Source organism: Crinia signifera, chromosome 8 (genome assembly GCF_055691185.1).
Source record: "Crinia signifera chromosome 8, ASM5569118v1, whole genome shotgun sequence".
NCBI lineage: Eukaryota > Metazoa > Chordata > Amphibia > Anura > Myobatrachidae > Crinia > Crinia signifera.
The window spans coordinates 107,348,551-107,367,426 of NC_139224.1; the positions used below are offsets into that span (position 1 = coordinate 107,348,551).

At 42.5% G+C, this 18,876-nt stretch overlaps 1 protein-coding gene across 2 annotated transcripts; it reads right to left on the bottom strand.

The window, feature by feature from the left end:
• Positions 1-494: 494 nt before the first annotated feature.
• On the bottom strand, positions 495-18,817 carry RTCA (RNA 3'-terminal phosphate cyclase). Of its 2 annotated transcripts, XM_083156942.1 has the most exons (13): positions 18,564-18,817; positions 17,005-17,044; positions 16,604-16,691; positions 16,048-16,148; positions 14,420-14,563; positions 14,100-14,223; positions 11,993-12,051; positions 6,289-6,430; positions 4,859-4,983; positions 4,687-4,745; positions 3,413-3,507; positions 2,384-2,488; positions 495-843 (listed from the first exon to the last, which is right to left on the bottom strand). In XM_083156942.1, the coding sequence occupies exons 3-13, from the start codon at positions 16,652-16,654 to the stop codon at positions 751-753; spliced, it is 1,098 nt and encodes a 365-aa protein (XP_083013068.1). In that variant the 5' UTR covers positions 16,655-16,691; positions 17,005-17,044; positions 18,564-18,817; the 3' UTR covers positions 495-750. The 2 variants fall into 2 exon arrangements, with proteins under 2 accessions (XP_083013068.1, XP_083013067.1); XM_083156941.1 differs by lacking the exon at positions 17,005-17,044 and having other exon boundaries at positions 18,564-18,814.
• Between the last annotated feature and the right edge of the window lie 59 nt (positions 18,818-18,876).

The window sequence follows — 18,876 nt, forward strand, 5'->3', positions numbered from 1 at the left end:
CTGGAAAGGAAAAAAAGACACTGAGCCTTGTAGGGGCGGGCCTTATATAGGGGCAGTGTTGTGTCTTTTTTTCCTTTCCAGATCTACCTAATGAGGAGGAAACCCATAGGTCAGCTGCCATGGGGAGGTAGAGGAAATTAGCATATTACTGCTTAATCTGTTAAATACGCTATATTTTTCCCAGCAAAACGCGTTTTTTTGATCATTGAATCTAATATGATAAATGCACACTGTATGTATTAAGTGTTATGTAGTTCATGTCCGTTTTACTAAATTAAAAGATTTTAATATTTGTTGATATAGATACTAATATCTTGTAAATAACAAGCAGTGCCCCAACAAAGAGAGTTTCTTTCTGTCCTTTGTTTTTCACAACTGTATACTTCTATGTTTCATAGACAGAGCCATACTGCAAAGGTGAAACTGGTGTATACTGAAAAACAGGTTAGACAGAGTATAGATAAAAAAAAAAAAAAAAAAAAAAGGTCCCATAATTTGGTTTACCCACATTTTATTTGGAGTATTGGCACTGACATGTCATTGTCACATCAATTGCGCAGCAATAAAATATTAACTTAAATGGATATTAACTTAAATGGATACGCCTCAAAATATCTGATTATCTTTCATTTAGAATCAGGATTTGAAGCTGTAAAAAGGTGAATTATTTCTATATGCTGCCCCCTTGTGTCATGCTTTGTGCGCTGCATGCCATGCTGGACTGAAGAGATTTGTATGTTCATATTATCATCAGACGTTCTTATTCTGAAGGCCAATTCCATGGCACTCTATAATATAGCTATCGGTGTCTGGCTCTTCACACTTCTTCACTGAAAACTTGGCCTGTTGGGTAAGAAAAGATATGCATATATTGCTCATAGTATACATCATTAACCAGCTGCAATTCACGCATATGTAAAAAGTCTTAAGACCAGTGTCCCATTAATAAAGCTGGGCATTATGGGACATAATGCAATTATTGGCCAATTCCACTGAATATTGCCAAATTGAGATGATAACTGGGTACTTGTTTCCTAGCACGGCGTCCACTATGTTAATTGCGTAGAGGGCTATTCTGCGTAAAAAAAAAAATCGCATCGCATGCGATGCGATTTTTATTAGTTCATTTATTCACTGCTTTCATGTCCCCAGGCCATCGCATCGCACCTCCCCAAAAAATCGCATGCGATGCGATTTTTAAGTTAATTTATTCACTGCTGTTCTGTCCCCAGGGCCATTTCGTCGCATGGCATCGCACCTCACGCAAAATCGCATGCGATCGAATGCGATTTTTTGATCGCATGCGATTTTGTGGGGTGCTATGTCATGACATTACGTATACAATAATATAATTGTCCCAAAAATAGGTTTAACGCACCCCCCCCATTATCCATGCCACCCGAAGCGTGGCGAGCGGCGGCGGAACGCGTCCTACGACTTTTTCATTACCCCACTATCCACGTCGGCGTGGAGTTGATTTTATATAGGGACGCGTGGCGAGCCCCGCGAGGGGACGCGGAATACATGTAAAGTAATACGCGTGCGTTCGCCACGCATCGGGCTCGGTGGCTCGCTGCGTTCACCACACTATATAGAATCAACTCCATGCCGACGTGGATAGTGGGGTAATAAAAAAGTCGGAGGACCCGTTCCGCCGCCGCTCGCCACGCTTCGGGGTGGCGTGGATATTGGGGGAGTGCGTTAAACCTATTTTTGGAACATACAATCATATTATTGTATACCTGATGTCATGGCATTGTATTCTATAAAATCGCAATGCATCGCATGCGATTTTGAAGGACATGTGATGCCTTGCCATATAGTGGGGTACAATGCCCATAGAAAAAGACATTTAAAAAAAAAAATTGCATTGCATGCCGCTATAACGGCCCATGCGATGCGATTTCCCTACGGTGCCGTACGTAGGAAATCTGGGCGCCGTGCTAGGAAACAAGTACCGATAACTGCATAGTGTATGGCCTGACCAGATACTTGGTTGGCCACAACCTGCAGTGTATGCGCTGCTGCGTACAGATGCATACCTCACAGGATGCAGATATTATGCAGCATTATACATTGTGAGATATCTCACAGTAAGTGGCCATATGTCTGACAGACATTTTATCTGACAACGTATGTCCAGCATTAGACTAACACTGTCTGTAGACAGATATGGAATATAGGGAGGTGTTTGCACCAGAATGGGCACGAAGGGGCAGACATGGGGAAGATGCAGGGACCGCACAGCATTATATGGGTGTGCCCACAATAACGGTGGGCGCACCCATGAAAACGCTGGGCGTACTGCTGTAAATGTCAGCACCCACGCCCAATTCGCCAGATAGCGGGCAAGTGACCACTGTAATGTAAACACTATTGTTACCTTGGTGAGCTGTTCTGTGAAATGGATGGCGGTTTGTGTGTGCAGGGTCACAGGTCCTGTCTTCAGCTGGGACACCCCATCTGCCAGAGCCATAAATATAATCAACTGCAGATAAAAAATAAAATTAATTAAATAAAATGCAGAACCATTTCTGTCACATGTTCCCTATACCAACAGGATGATGAGTAATGATGATGCCGTATACAGCGATGGCTCAGTGCTCAGCCTGACTTATTGGAAATAGATTGTGACGGTCAGGACATGCTTGCTTGTAAATTAGATGGATTTGGCAGCAATAACTGCAGACGTTACTTCCTTCTGCACAATACACTCCAAAGCCGGTGGAAGACATCCATCCGCAGTGGCGCTGTGTACAAGATTTAGGAAATGATGTATAAAGCAGGGAAAGGAGGGGGATCAGTAGAAACCCATAGCAACCATTCTATGAAATGATAGGTAGAAAAGGATTGGTTGATAAGGAAAACTTCTTCTCTCTTTGGACCACTTGATACATAATCCCTATAGTAACAACATTACTGATCATTTCCATATTTTTTTTTTTTTTTTTTAAAGATCACCTTACCAGAAACATCATTACGTGTGGAACCACTTATCAAGCAGGTTGGTGCCATAAAGTAATGAAAAAAGCTAAAATCCCCTCGTACCATTTGACGGGATGTACGCAAACACATCATCTCACATGTGGCCAAAGGGGAGACAAATCATATCTCCCCTGTAACTCACCGCCGGTCGGTGCCAGAGTTTGCACATGCGCAGAAATGCGCAAACCATGACCATCGGGGCTGGGGACGGATTCAGATCGCATCTAACAATCCTGAATTGGCCCCAAGATCCATTGAATTTTCCCAGTACAAATGGAACACATGAATTGATGAATGGTTGTCGCAGTTTTTTACAATGAGAACCAACACCATTGGAACAAAGCAGCTTTAATACTTCAATATATATTAGTACTATATAACAATGGATGTACATATGTGGGTGGAAGTAAAAGTCTCTTACTCATACCTGGTCCTGCAAGTACTCGTCAACACAACCTCCATGACGCAGGTTCCGGAGAAGGATCTCCGCAGCCTCGGCCCCAACACAGTCTGCAGACACTCCTAACATATAAACCCGGGGACAGCACAATTAAACAGTTGGATAACAAACCGTGTAGTTGTAGGAGCTGATCTGTATCTGCCTCTGACCCTTTCCTTTATTAGCGCTTCAGACAGAGGGAATATATTAGCATGTCTTCTGACGTCCACAAGGGGGATGTCTGTATATTTTTTGGAGCTAGGCTTATTTGGACCAATCATTGACAGTATCATGACACAGATATATTGGTGTTGTCCACACTTGGATAGCTCAAAATCTTGTATCCCTTGTATAAAAATCTAATTTCAACACTTCAAATGTGGCCTATGTCAGGATTTTGAGACACTGATAATTGGCCTTCTGGTCACTGAGGGCCAGATGTATCAAGCTTCAAAAAAGTGATAAACTGGAGAGTTATAAACAACCAGCTCCTACCTGTTATTTTGCAAACCCAGCCTGTAGCATGGCAGTTAGGAGCAGATTGGCTGGCTTGATACATCTGGCGATCACTGCTCCATTACCTCCCTCACACATTCCCTGTCTATCACTCACTGCAAATAAAGAGATGCAGCATGCGACTATGATAATGCACCCTGATGCATGCATACGGAGACTAGGAGGTGCTAAATAAATGACAAGTAGAGTCTGATTGGTTGTATGGGAAACATTTCCACTTCTATAAACCCGCCCCTTATATATACACCCCTTAAGGTGCCCATACACGTTACAATTGTTGTATACAATATCACATCTCATCGAATCTCGATTTTGCGATGAGATCTACTACAAAAAGAGATGCGATGAGATTCGATATTGTATAGAATATTGTATACAATAATTGTAACGTGTATGGGCACCTTTAGTCTCACAAGCAGGATACACATAATAACTCAACTACTAAAGCATTGGTAGAACTTCACGCTCTATGGCCATTTTCATTTAAATGAGGTTGTTTTTGACTCTCCTAAAGCTGCATAGTGATCCGTGTCAGAGTCCTGTCCTGCTCAGAAATGTATCCAAGGTGATCCATAAGGAACAACCATAAGCAGGGCAGTTCTGACATCCTGTACATTCTAAGATATGCTAAATTCCTACCAAACTTGCACTGCACACTCGGGATGGGCGGCTAATATGTCGCCTGCGTTATGCAAACCTTTTACTACAATAACTTTGGGAAAATAATTTCTGGATGACGAATTTACCTCTTTTTCCCAGGGACGACCCTGCGAACATACAACCAGTGGATGTCTCTGCAATAATACTAGAAAACAAGAAGGAAAATGGACATTTACAACCGATGCATATAGGTTTCCTGGCCATCTTCTTCACCTGTAGCAATACATCCTGGTCAGAACATGCCCAGCAACAACTTACATAATCCCACTCCCATTTCCCACAGCTTTCTCTGGTGGTTCTTGTACGCCTTGGATATTCACATAGAGCTCCCTCAGCTCCCGCCGTATACAACGTACTGCAGCTGAAATCATATCCTTCACCATCTGGCAAAGGAATTAGACAAATAATGTGCTGCTTGATAAAACGTTTCCCTTGAATGCTCCACTGATACCTTCACAGTTATACGCGTCCCCTCGCGGGCTTCACAGGTGTCCGTGGCGACGCCGACACCTGTGAAGCCCGCGTCTACCTGTGAAGGTATCCGCGTCCGCTCGCCACGCTTCGGGCTCGGTGGCTCGCTGCGCTCGCCACACTATTATATTCTCACTCCACGCCCTAGTGGATAGTAGGGCATGAAAAGGTCGTAGGACGCGTACTGCCGCCCCTCGCGGGCTCGCCACGCTTCGGGTTCGCGTGGATCGTGGGGTGGCGTTAAAAATTGGGGGGGACATTTAAGGGTTAATTGTGCTTATTTAGGCTCTGTGGCCCATTTAACATTGATTCCTAGGGCCAAATCGGGTCCATTGAGGCATTTAACAGTCAAATCGCGGTCAATCAGCCTTTTTAACATTGTTCCCTATGGGAAAATCGCGGTCATCGCGGCCATCCCGATTTACCCGCAATGCCCGCGATTTTTACCCCCGACGACCGCGATTTCAATCGCTGGCGCCCTTCTAGGTAAAGAGTACCCACTATTGTATAGAGAACGTGAAGCCTAGATCTGGCAAGCAGGCAATCAGTCCTAGAACTTGTGGGGGCAGAGCCAAAACTTGCATCATGCACAAACATGCAGGTCTACGCTACACACATATGTTCTATCAAAAGGCAAGTTGTGGCAAAGTAAGATCCAGATTATGGGGGTCATTCAGGTGGGTCTGCAAAAGCAAACGCCTTTTTTAATGGACAAAACCATGTGCACTGGTGGGGCTGATGTAAGATGTGCAGGAAGAGGGTGGGGTATGTTCAATCTGATATCTAAATGCAGTGTAAGAATAAAGCAGCCAGTATTTACTCAGCACAGAAACAAAATAAATCACCCAAATGTAACTCTCTCTGCACATGTTACAGCCCCACCTGCAGTGCACATGGTTGTGTCCATTAAAGAAGGTGTTTGCTTTTGCAGACCAACCAGAATCACCCCCTATGTGTTTGATAGGAAATACTGAAAATAATGGTATCCACATTTCCCATCTGTCACTAGAAGAGGATAGCAATCTCTATGAAATCCTTATGTGTAAGTGGAAACCCGAAGGCAGGAGAACCAACCAATCACTATGGGCATGTGATAAGGGCGCTTCCTGGCTCACCAAAATTCTTCAGTATGGTAAAGTGGTTTGGTAAGCTGTACATCACACTGGCCAAAGTCTGTACACAGTATCTTATGTAAAATGCAAGGTGCCCATACTGACCTTATAGGGAAGAACTCCAGCTACAAAAGCTCGGCCATAGATCTTTGTCACTGTCCCTCGATCTGTCAGGTTAATAGGAGTTAAATACTTAACTGGGGAAACTCTGACTAGTATCTCTCCTCCACCACGAGGATAGTAACCTCTAGGCAGGAAAAAGAGAAACAACGGTGAAAAATAACGTACCACTAAAGGTACGGTCACTCAGTATAAGGCATACAATAATTATATATATATATATATATATATATATATATATATATATATATATATATATATATATATATATATATATATATATATATATATATATATATATATATATATATATATATATATATATATATATATATATATATATATATATATATATATATATCCAAACGAAGAAGGGTGTCACTCCGGGGCTTGTGCGTAGCAAAGATGTTTATTAGAGCGTTATGTCAACGCGTTTCGAGAATAACTCGTCATCAGGACATTAACAAATAACATAAAAACAATGCTTTAAATACATACCAGCGTGTGGGTGTTCCCCCTCCGTCGGCGGTCCTCCGTTCCGGTCATTGCCCTAGCTTCCGGGTTGTAGCCCGGAAGTGACGCTACTCCGGCGGTGGAACGCAAACCAGCAGCCGGGGGGACACTGGAATACAAACAAGAAAAACTTTATTAATACAAGACAGTGTTATGCAGCGCTTATCCTAAAGTTAGCAATAGCACTGTCAACGTGTGTGTATACACTTTAAACCTGATACACCTATTAAAACAGATACAAAGTCGTGTGATAGCCTGGATTATTATGATCAGCTCTCTTCGTGATCGTGATTGTGCAATAATATTTGAAGAAAATAGATATGAGGGCATTCATACCCCTATGTGCTACCTCACGATCCAAGTAGGAACTTAGAAATGTGTAAACATGATAGTGAATCTCCCCAATAGTGATAATCTTTATACTAAGTCGATAAACATATAAACAAGAAAAATAGTGTTTTAGTATTATATATCAGCCGTGTAGGACACCTGATGGTCATGGTGCCCAGTGGCTGAGTTAAAAATAGGGCTGTGTCAACCTCTTCCCCAACAGACTGAGGAATGGGAAAGTTTAGATCAAAAAATCTAATCTCTATGATAATAATCAGAAACATATATCTATACGGATATACATATGTATAAAATTTTACAAAACTGTAAATGGGTAAAAAAACCCTGTTGGCAAAAAGACATAAAAAAAGTGTGCAAAATTTTTTTTTAGAAACGCAGACATCATAGCAACAGGCAGCCTGTGTTAGAGATGGACATAATCACCTAATCATAAAAAGCAACTATAATTGATGGCTTCATTTAAACCCAGTGGATTAATGGTTTGCAATTTATAGATCCATTCACACTCACGTCTCAATAATAATTTATCCCTATCCCCCCCTCTCACTAGGGGTGGGATATGATCTATCATGTGGTATTTGAGACCAGCCAAGCTGTGACACGCCTGGGCAAAATGACGGGCCACCGCCTGTTCACTGTTACCTGTCACTAGGGCGGCTTTAATGGCCGTCCTGTGTTGGGCCATCCTCTCTTTAAATTGTCTAGCTGTCTTGCCCACGTTTTAAAATTAAATTCCCGCTCACTTGCAGCTCACGCTATGTTGTCTATTTGCTGTCTTGTCCATGTGGTTTAAACTACGTGGGCAAGACAGCTAGACAATTTAAAGAGAGGATGGCCCAACACAGGACGGCCATTAAAGCCGCCCTAGTGACAGGTAACAGTGAACAGGCGGTGGCCCGTCATTTTGCCCAGGCGTGTCACAGCTTGGCTGGTCTCAAATACCACATGATAGATCATATCCCACCCCTAGTGAGAGGGGGGGATAGGGATAAATTATTATTGAGACGTGAGTGTGAATGGATCTATAAATTGCAAACCATTAATCCACTGGGTTTAAATGAAGCCATCAATTATACAGGTCGAGTATCCCGTATCCGAATATCCGTTATCCGAATTATTCCGAAATACGGACATTCCAGAAAGTGAAAAAAAAATTTTTTTTGGCTAAAAACTCACTGGGGACATATGTAACAGCATCACTGGGGACATGATATGTAACTGGCACTATATATGTGCAAGACAATGATTGCTTGGCATTCAAATTCAGTGCTGAGATAGTACACACATTTTGTTTCACGTTTTGAAACCTTGTTTTTTGAACAATTAAAATATGTTTGTGTGTATTTTATGTGGTAATAAAATATATTTGTGTGTATATTATGTGTTTATACAGCATAAATGCAAGATACTTCAAAATACATCATTGAAATATTAAAATATTCCGAAATACGGAATAATCCGTTATCCAAAATTCTCCTGGTCCCGAGCATTTTGGATACGGGATACTCAACCTGTAGTTGCTTTTTATGATTAGGTGATTATGTCCATCTCTAACACAGGCTGCCTGTTGCTATGATGTCTGCGTTTCTAAAAAAAATTTTTGCACACTTTTTTTATGTCTTTTTGCCAACAGTTTTTTTTTTACCCATTTACAGTTTTGTAAAATTTTATACATATGTATATCCGTATAGATATATGTTTCTGATTATTATCATAGAGATTAGATTTTTTGATCTAAACTTTCCCATTCCTCAGTCTGTTGGGGAAGAGGTTGACACAGCCCTATTTTTAACTCAGCCACTGGGCACCATGACCATCAGGTGTCCTACACGGCTGATATATAATACTAAAACACTATTTTTCTTGTTTATATGTTTATCGACTTAGTATAAAGATTATCACTATTGGGGAGATTCACTATCATGTTTACACATTTCTAAGTTCCTACTTGGATCGTGAGGTAACACATAGGGGTATGAATGCCCTCATATCTATTTTCTTCAAATATTATTGCACAATCACGATCACGAAGAGAGCTGATCATAATAATCCAGGCTATCACACGACTTTGTATCTGTTTTAATAGGTGTATCAGGTTTAAAGTGTATACACACACGTTGACAGTGCTATTGCTAACTTTAGGATAAGCGCTGCATAACACTGTCTTGTATTAATAAAGTTTTTCTTGTTTGTATTCCAGTGTCCCCCCGGCTGCTGGTTTGCGTTCCACCGCCGGAGTAGCGTCACTTCCGGGCTACAACCCGGAAGCTAGGGCAATGACCGGAACGGAGGACCGCCGACGGAGGGGGAACACCCAAACGCTGGTATGTATTTAAAGCATTGTTTTTATGTTATTTGTTAATGTCCTGATGACGAGTTATTCTCGAAACGCGTTGACATAACGCTCTAATAAACATCTTTGCTACGCACAAGCCCCGGAGTGACACCCTTCTTCGTTTGGTTATATTTGTGAGCCCCACGGCTCTCAGTGTGGGCACCCGGGCAGGATCATAAACGCCATTCCCCTGGTGGCATAGGAGAGCCGGGCTACAAACACTGCTATATATATATATATATACACACACACACACACACACACACACACACACACACACACACATATATATATACACATATACACACACACACACACACACACACACACATCAAGAGCTGATTGGCCAATTTGTCTCTCTTCAAACTTAACTGTAATTGTATAGGCTGCGTGCTGATACATATGCTCACAAGTTGCTCATGAAAATGCTTAAAAAGGAAATAATTGTAAAGAAATAAAGGTACCCATACACTATGGGGCAGATAATTATTTATTCATGCCCCGCGTGTTCTGCCCTGTGCATAATCAGTTATGTGAATGTGCAGGGCTGCTGTGCGAGCAACCTCGCCGACCCGCACTGTGGGTTGTGGGGATTGGGCATGGGAATGCCCAGCATTTCATGCAAATGGCAGCATGAAGCGGGGTGCTTGGGGCGGGCGGCTAATGTCACATGACGTCAGCTGCCCGTCCTATTTTCGGCCGGAAGCCTGCATATAAGTCAGTCTCCATTTCCATTCTCCATTTGCGAGCCCTGTAGAAATCATTCGATGGTCAGCGACCATCAAATGATTTCTCCAGCAGCGGGACATGCGAGGGGATGGGACACATGTTTGCGAGGGGATACGGTGGCTAGAGATCTTACGTGCAGCGCGTATGACCTCCGGCTCTGATCCGATGCGCATGGGACCTTGCATCGGATCAGATATCACACATGCTATTTGGGCAGATTTCTCGGCTCGATCCACTGGAATCGGATGAAATCGGGCCCAAATCGCATAGTGTATGGGGGCCTTTAGATCAGAGTTCATTACATGTTGTATTTAGGGATTTATTGCATTCTATACTAAATGTTCTACAATGTGTAGAAGAGACACCGTGCACCTATTCCATCCACATAATGTTCTTAATATGGAGACATTACATTTGTATCCTGGTTTTAGTTTAGTCTAGGAACATTGTAAAGAGATCATTTATTTGATGACAAACAGAATCAGCATTAAATATTTACCACAAACAAATTACTACTAATAAACACACTACAATTATATTACCGTATATCATTTCTGCCAAATCGCAAACAATTTTTAAAACTCATTTATTATTTTCCTTTGCACAATGTGAGAGTGGGAGGATACGTCCGTGATCCAAAAAATGAAAATAAAACAAGGCCTGTAAACAGGTATGGATCATAGGGCCAACAAGATTGACATGTCTGAAGGTCAACAGGATCAATAGGTCAACATGGGGTTTTCACTTTTTTATCCCAAATGTCAACACAGTCGACATGGACACTAAAAAAGTGCACCGCTGCACTTGCCATGCTTCAGGCACACTATCTTATTCTCCCACCATTCCCTAGTGGAAGTTGGGGCATGAAATACTGCCTGTCGGCACATGTCGGCTCAAACAAAAGTGAAAAGCCCCATGTAGACTTTCAAACTATGTCGACCTAATGCCTCGGTCAACCTACCCCCATGTCGACCTTGTCATGTCAACCTAGTGACCATATTCCCTGTCAACCTGGAGCAAATACCTAGGCGGTAGACTAAGTACAGGTTTATAGAAGTGAAGATGTTGGCCATATAAATCAATCAGATTCTACTTATTTATCTACAAGAGAATATCTAGAAACTGATTGGTTCCCCACTTCTCCAATCCTGCAGTAAATATACCCCCAATTGAGCTCACAGACATATCCTCATACTCTCAATGGGCAAATAAAAAATGCGTTTTAAAAATGTTTTGTAAAGACTGCAATCTAGACATCACTGTTACAGCAAATTGCTAACTGCCTGATGGGTGAGGCACATATGCAGAACCGCAATTAAGTTAATTTCCATTATGTTTAAAAATGTTAACATGCAGCACGGCGCAGGCGCGTGACTATTGCTAACATCATTTTGCCTAAGGGGTCAATCACCTAGTTGATTTCAGTTGAGCTACTGTATGGCCACAGATACTTCTATAGTACTGCAATTGATGCAGAACTTTTAGATATCTAACTGACATATTAGCATGTCTTAGCACTGGGGTAGCCAACCCTAGTCCTCGAGAGCTACCAACAGTGCATGTTTCTCAGGTCTCCTCACAGAATCACAAGTGAGCTAATTAGCTCCATCTGTGTATCTTTTAAAATGTGTCAGTGATTAATGAGTGCAGCTTTGCAGCAGCTAGGTTGTCTGGAAAATGTGAACTGTTGGTAGCTCTCGAGGGCTAGGGTTGGCTACCACTGTCTTAGCAGCACATAGGTGGTCTGCATTGCCTGGTCACCTTTTCCTGATGTCACAATCCAACTTAAAGGAGAAATGTTCTGCAATTGGCTTGAAGACCTGAGGGGGAGGGGGGAAAAAAAACACAGAAAAAGGAAATTTTCAATTTTTGATTCAAATGTATTATTAGAACAGAATTACAGATAAATATAGAATAATTCTGCATCCCGTATAAATATATATGTCTTTATTTCCTAAATTAGCCCTGTCCTTGGCATATATTAAATGCCTACATAAATCTATATTTGCTTATTGCTCTTCAGAGATCAGAACTGCAGAGGTTTCTGTGATGGGGTTATTTATTGTATAGTAGAAAAGATTCATACAGGTTTTCAGTTTATGTAGGTTATCTATTAAAAATGCTGCTTCTCGGCACCAGCGGCCACTATATGGTGTCCAACTCTTGTGTGCTGCAAGTCTATCATGTTCACAGGCTGGTAACTAGTCATTATATACAACACCGAACATGAGGGGGAGAGTTGCAGTGAGACAGTGTGTAAACACCTTTGGGGCCCTACCTTGACCTTGATTTGTATGCATCTGCACTTACTCGCTCTTGTTAGTAAATTGTGGATAACTGGATAGAGCAGTTAGAATAATAATTGAAAAAAGATGGGCAAAATGTAGGATATTGTTTTTTAAAGCTTAAGGGGGGTATTCATTTCCGGTCCTGACTGACGGTACGACAGTCGTGACCCTGGCCCATTTTCATTCTTATTCGACAGTTTATTGGCAGCCTTGATTCAATGCCCCAACTGCCGATCGGTAAAAAGGGGGCGTGTCTGCGAAAACGGCCTTGGATTGTCAAGATCCAGCCATGATGCTTTTAAAGTCGGGTCCGTTCTGTCGATCTGCCTCTTCAATGCTGTCGGGAATGACAGCAATCCCTGCTGCTATTTTCGATGGAGGAAATAGGGGCGGGAGCACTATTCAATGCGGTCTTTCCCCACAGCATTGAAACTTCATCTCTTCAGAACGTTTTCACGGACACGCCCCCTTTTTGCTGATCGGCAGGTGGGACATTGAATCCAATCTGCATAAAAGCAGGCGAGTGGACCGAAACCAGGCCAGGATATTGACCGTCGGGACCTGGGATTGACTACCCCCTTATGTCTTTATATAAAAGTGGAAAGACAGGTCCCAAAACTTGGTATGACCTGTAAATGTCCTTGCTTCTAATACAAGATTTCCAATTAATGGACTTTGTTGAACATTTGAACATTTAGTTACAAGTCTCCTGTTACTCTCCTTAGTACCCCAATTTCAGGACATAGGTTCTAAGTATCTTTGTGACTATTGTGAATTGCTGAAGGATGATAACCATAAAGTAAGTTTCCTTTTGCACAATGTAGTAGTATCTGAATAGCCTGGCTGTAGAAACTGTTGGAGGTCTTGATGTGTTTGTTATGGATGGACTGATGCTTAAGTCAAAATTGTAAGGACAGTTAGCCAAAAATTGCACTGTGTGAGGGGGCTTGCGATACCGATGGGCGGCCCCGTGGCATTGCTATTGCAAATAGAAATAGACTGTACAGCACAGTCTTTTTCTACTAGATCGTAAGGTGGGCCTTGCTGCTCAATGCAGAATCCCCCCCTGCCATCCTTCCCTCCCTGCCAGCTGATGCCGTCACCCCACCGGCTGCTGATATTAAAATCATTGGCCACGAGTCAGCCCGTGTGTACACACTTCAAGGTTTATAATGGGGTGAATCAGATTATACGCTTGGTTTCATGAGATACTATGAAAGATCACGATGGCATGAATGTAGCAGTAATAGGATAAAGCAGTGCTTCCTCTTTCTGGTCCTCAAGACTAAAAATACAGGTTTAAAGGATGTTTTTACTGGAATACAGGTGATGTAATTAGGGCCTCAGTCATTCAGTAACTTATATCTATATCCCAGTAAAATTGTGTCCAGATCACAATAAATATGTGATCTTTGATAAATGGGCCCCTATGTTTCAATTTACTTAAATACTGTGCGAGGGGGGATTGGGAACCCCTGATATGAAGGGTTAATACTGGATATGCGAAAACAAATTCAGACAATAATTAGACTTCAGGGGTTTTCCTGAGATGGTAAAATAATAAGATAACATATACTAACCATTGTCGTATAGTCAATCTGTGGGGCCATCTCTGCATTTGTGCCTCCTTTGAAGACTAGCTCAGATGGACTCTCAGCAAAGAGGACACAGGGAAGGGAAACTTGCAGCAGCAAGCACACACTCCTACAGACAAAAGCAGCCATAACGTGACCTTCAGGATCCAGAATGATGGGGTACATTTCTTAGTGTCCAACTGACATTAATATTTGAAGCTTCCAAAATAAGATCAATACAATACAATACAATACAATACAATACCTGCATACACAGGATTTTGATATTTCGTTTTTGTAAGTGCCATTTTTATAAACATACTAACCCAGCAGTCTTTGTATCAGCCGTCAGTGCTCCTCCTTTTATCTTTCCAGGTGTAAAGTTTATCTCAGTAGACCCTATCTGTGCCTTTTCCAACTGCCCCCCGCACAGATCCCGAACAGTCTCCAGTCCAGACAGGTGTTGTGGCCTGAAGACAAGATGACAATGGATAGGCAAGTTCAGAAGAGGCGTCACATTTCTTACAGGTTAGTATAGTCTGCTGTAACAGAATTTGGTACACATTCCCCCTATAGAATACTGGTAAACCAGGCGATGCCATGCTGAAGTAGAACTGGCCTGCTCAATAGTCACTTACATAAACTGAACATATAAGAGAGCTACTGATCTCAGGCCTGATTCAAAGTTGATCGCAAAAGCAAAATCTTTCTCAAATGGGCAAAACCATTTGCAATCATCTCTGAATCAGGCTCATCATTCCCAAACATATGTAAGAATTCCAAGACCTAATTGAGCTATTAAGGGGTAAATTTAGATCGAATGGGTAATAAATGCAGCATTTCGTAACCTTTCTATGTAAATCATGTCCGGTGCCCGGTACACGGCTAATTTACAATCAGCCGAATGCAGCAGATTTGCCGTATTTATATACATGCAAAATATGTGCAAAATATGCTATATATGTGGAAAAGTCTCATCCTTAAGGCCCGATACACTGGCGACTTCTCCCCTCAGGGTAGTCGCCAGTGATCGGCCATGTGCAACCACCTTAGACCTTTTCGGGTGGCCGGATCGCATGCAATAAATCGCATGGGGTCCTTTTGCATGCAATATATCACATGGTTTCCCAGCCAAGCCTGTCCGGCTGCACAAGCAATACAAGAAATTGCTCACAGACTCCGGTGCAACCAATGCAACTCGCAGGCTACAGTCCGATGCACACTGGACTACGCATCGCATTGCATCTACTGTCATTCAACTGCAATTTGGGCTCTATTCCGGTGATTGCCGCAACAGTCATTTGCAAAAGAGACAGTGCTGACACACTCTCCCTGAAATTGTCTGGGCACATATGCGTTTCTTCCGACACTCCCAGACAACGTCCGGTGTCCACACCCAAACGCCAGCTTCCTGTCCAAATTATGGTGGGATTGCAATGACAATACATATGCTATTTCTATGCAGTAAGTGCTCGATCTGGGAATTCGCACTTCAGAGATCAACTTTGCATCAAAACCATAACGGGTCCTTACTTTCTTTCTCCCTATTTTGATACTTTCTACAGTCTCTAATGAATTTAGCTAGGGAAAAAGTTCTTGTTATTTGTTGCTCAGTATGTAGAACATGGTTCTCCAGTGTATATCACATTACACCGGCAAGCGGGCTTCACGGATCTCTAAGGGAAATATGATCTCTATAGTGGCCCGCTGCATATATTACAATGTATGATGTTTTATATGGTGATCATGGATGGAAATACACAATACAGTCACTGTAGCCAGTGGTAGTTTTTTCCTTGTAGTACTTTTCTCAACCCAGTTTTTTATATGTACTTTTAGATGTACTGTATACAGAAGCAATAATAAAAACAGATAAAAGAAACAAACATCAAAATAATCATGAGCTTGACATTTCAGCATTTAACATGTGTTATATAATGAATACTAGAATTACCTCAGTCCTGGTGTACTCCGGCCTGCCCGGATCTTCAGCACACGGACCCGCAGCCCCAGGAGACAGCTCAGAGCAGTGCAGATACGCAGGATCTGGCCACCCTATGCAACCCAACAATGACCATATAATTATGTAAATAATGAATAACAAACGAAAAATGTTGCTTAGCTTTTTATGCCTCAAGTGGTGAGTTCATGGGGTACAGAAGACTGTATACTCCAGACAAATTTGTCAGAGGACCTGCCATTGTGCCAACAGAGCTTCCAATTGAGTTCAGTATACACACCTACCGATCAGCCACTCCATGTGTTGGTCTTAAAAATTCTGTATTGCATTAGAAACCAGCTCATAACATGTATATATCACATGTACCAAGACATTTTTTTTTTTGCTCAAAATGGTACGTAATATAAATAAAAATAATTTTCAGAAAAACTAAAATTTTGTTCACTATCACCCACCAAATACTGCTCCCCAACCTGCCATCTTAATTTAAGCCTCTGTATTGCTACATATTTTGCCTTTGTAAACAATGTATAATCCGGTGGTCACTTACCCCCTCCATGATGCTACCATCAATATCGATCGGTCCTCCTTCTTCTGCCATTTTTATGGTGATCTTACTTAAGCTCCAGGAGAGCTACCTGCAAACAGTAAAAGTAGAGGTCACTTTGCAGGTATTAAGTTGCAACAAATAGAATCTGACCACACAATGCAGGCTCTCCAATGCATACAGACTTTTGAATGATTGATCTACTCCTGACTGAATGTATACTGGGCACAAGTATATTGCACCAACATATAAGAATGCCATTTATTTTGGAAATGTCCAGATTAAGTTACAAAGTCAAACCTATGGGCAAAAAAGCTGCAACCCAAAAGGAAAGAATAATTTCCCTGGCAAAATTGCCATGCATTGGCAAATCCATCAACAATTCCTGGAACATTGAAAAGTACCTGCAATCTGTGTAAATCTGAGGATTCTTCAAATCTGCGACTGAGACAGGTTGAAAGTGATCAGCGTTGCAATCAGAAGCCCACCCCAAACAACCCCCGGACATGCCCGCGTTTTTCAAACACACCTAGAAAACACCACAGTTTTGCCCCAAATATACATTCATAGTAGTAGAGGTTGAAAAAGACATACGTCCAGGCTTACTGTCAGACAAACTGCAACTGGATTGGGAAAGAGTTCGCAATTTCAGTCGCAATATGTGCCCACGCAGTCATTTGATAAATCACTTGATTTGCAAATTCTCTAATTAGTGATCCATGCTGAATTAACCCCCAGGTGTGCATTATGCTGCAATCTGTTCCCATAATATGTTTACTACAGTACTCAACAAAGTACTCATACAAAACTATATTGGGTATGGGTGAAAACCGGACCAGGACAAAACCCCCGGACCGGACATCAAACTCTGCATTTTGTAGCTTGTAGCCTCCGGTCCGGGGGGTGTCCTGTACGGGGGTGTCCTGTACGGGGGGCTGCCTGTCACACCTGTCACCAGGTAGAGGAGGAGGGGTAGAATAAAGCCTCCCTGTATGGTCCGGGCATGTAGCAAAAACCGGACGGTCCGGACCACACGGGGAGGCTGTAATCTCCCCTTCCCCATATCCCTGGTGATAGCTATCAAAGGTATCCCCCCGGACTGGACTCTACAAGCTCCGGACTGCAGATTTTGATGTCCTGTCCGGCGGTCCGGTCCGGTTTTTACATAGTCCCCACTGGGGACTAAGTAAAAACCGGACCCGGACAAGACCCCGGAATGCCAGACTGGACATCAAACTCTGCATTCCGGAGCTTGTAGTGTCTGGTCTGGGGGGTGTCCCGTCCTGGGGGTGTCTTGTCCGGGGTTATGCCTGTGACCGTTCTGGTTTTTGTTACATGCTCGGACCATACAGGGAGGCTTTATTCTTTCCTTCCTCCTGGTGACAGCTGTCACAGGGAGCCCCCTGGACAGGACACTACAAGCTCCGGAATGCAGAGTTTGATGTCCGGTCCGGCATTCCGTGGGCTTGTCCGGATCCGGTTTTTACCCATACCCACTGAACTGTAGATATAGCTGCATGGCCTGTAAAACACTGAATGCATCTCTGCACAGTATATATTACATCCACACACTCTCAGCATTATGCAAATACACAAGTATTTTCTTTGAAACACAAAATTGGATGCATTCAAGAACATGAATAGCTGTAGTGAGTCCTTAAAAGTAGATGCTACACTATTGCGAACACACCATGACAGGAGTAACCCTATACAGACACCTTCTTAATGTTAATGAAGCTAATCGTTGCCCATATACAGTACTATGCGGTCAAGACACGATGCAGGAGTTCCACAGACAAAAACAGAGCTATAGATATGTTGAATAATTTCAGAAATATACATATAAATGGCATTGTCTCCCCTTATAGTGAATGGGCATTCCTTATCAGCAGACCAGACTGTCATTCCACTGTCATTCCTTTTAGTACATCCCCATAAAGTGCACATGAATAGAACATCACACCTCGTGGCAAGCTGAGCTTGGCTGTGAATATGATTATGAATATGCAGTTCTGTAGAGTCCTGTGTATAGGAAGCTGGCTGCTTCCGACCGGCCTCTGATGAATAAAGATACTGCCGGCCTCAATAGTTCTCTAACTTCCTCCTAGTCAGTGGCAGGTGCAGATGGAACGCACAGTACTTCCTTGCTATGTAAGCTCGTCTGTGTCAAAAAGTATATACACGCGTTTTAGATTCAAATCGCACGGATGTTGGCTAGATCAGGCTCCGCCTCTTGTGTTACACCCCGCCCCTCACATTGAAGCCCAGGCAGTGAA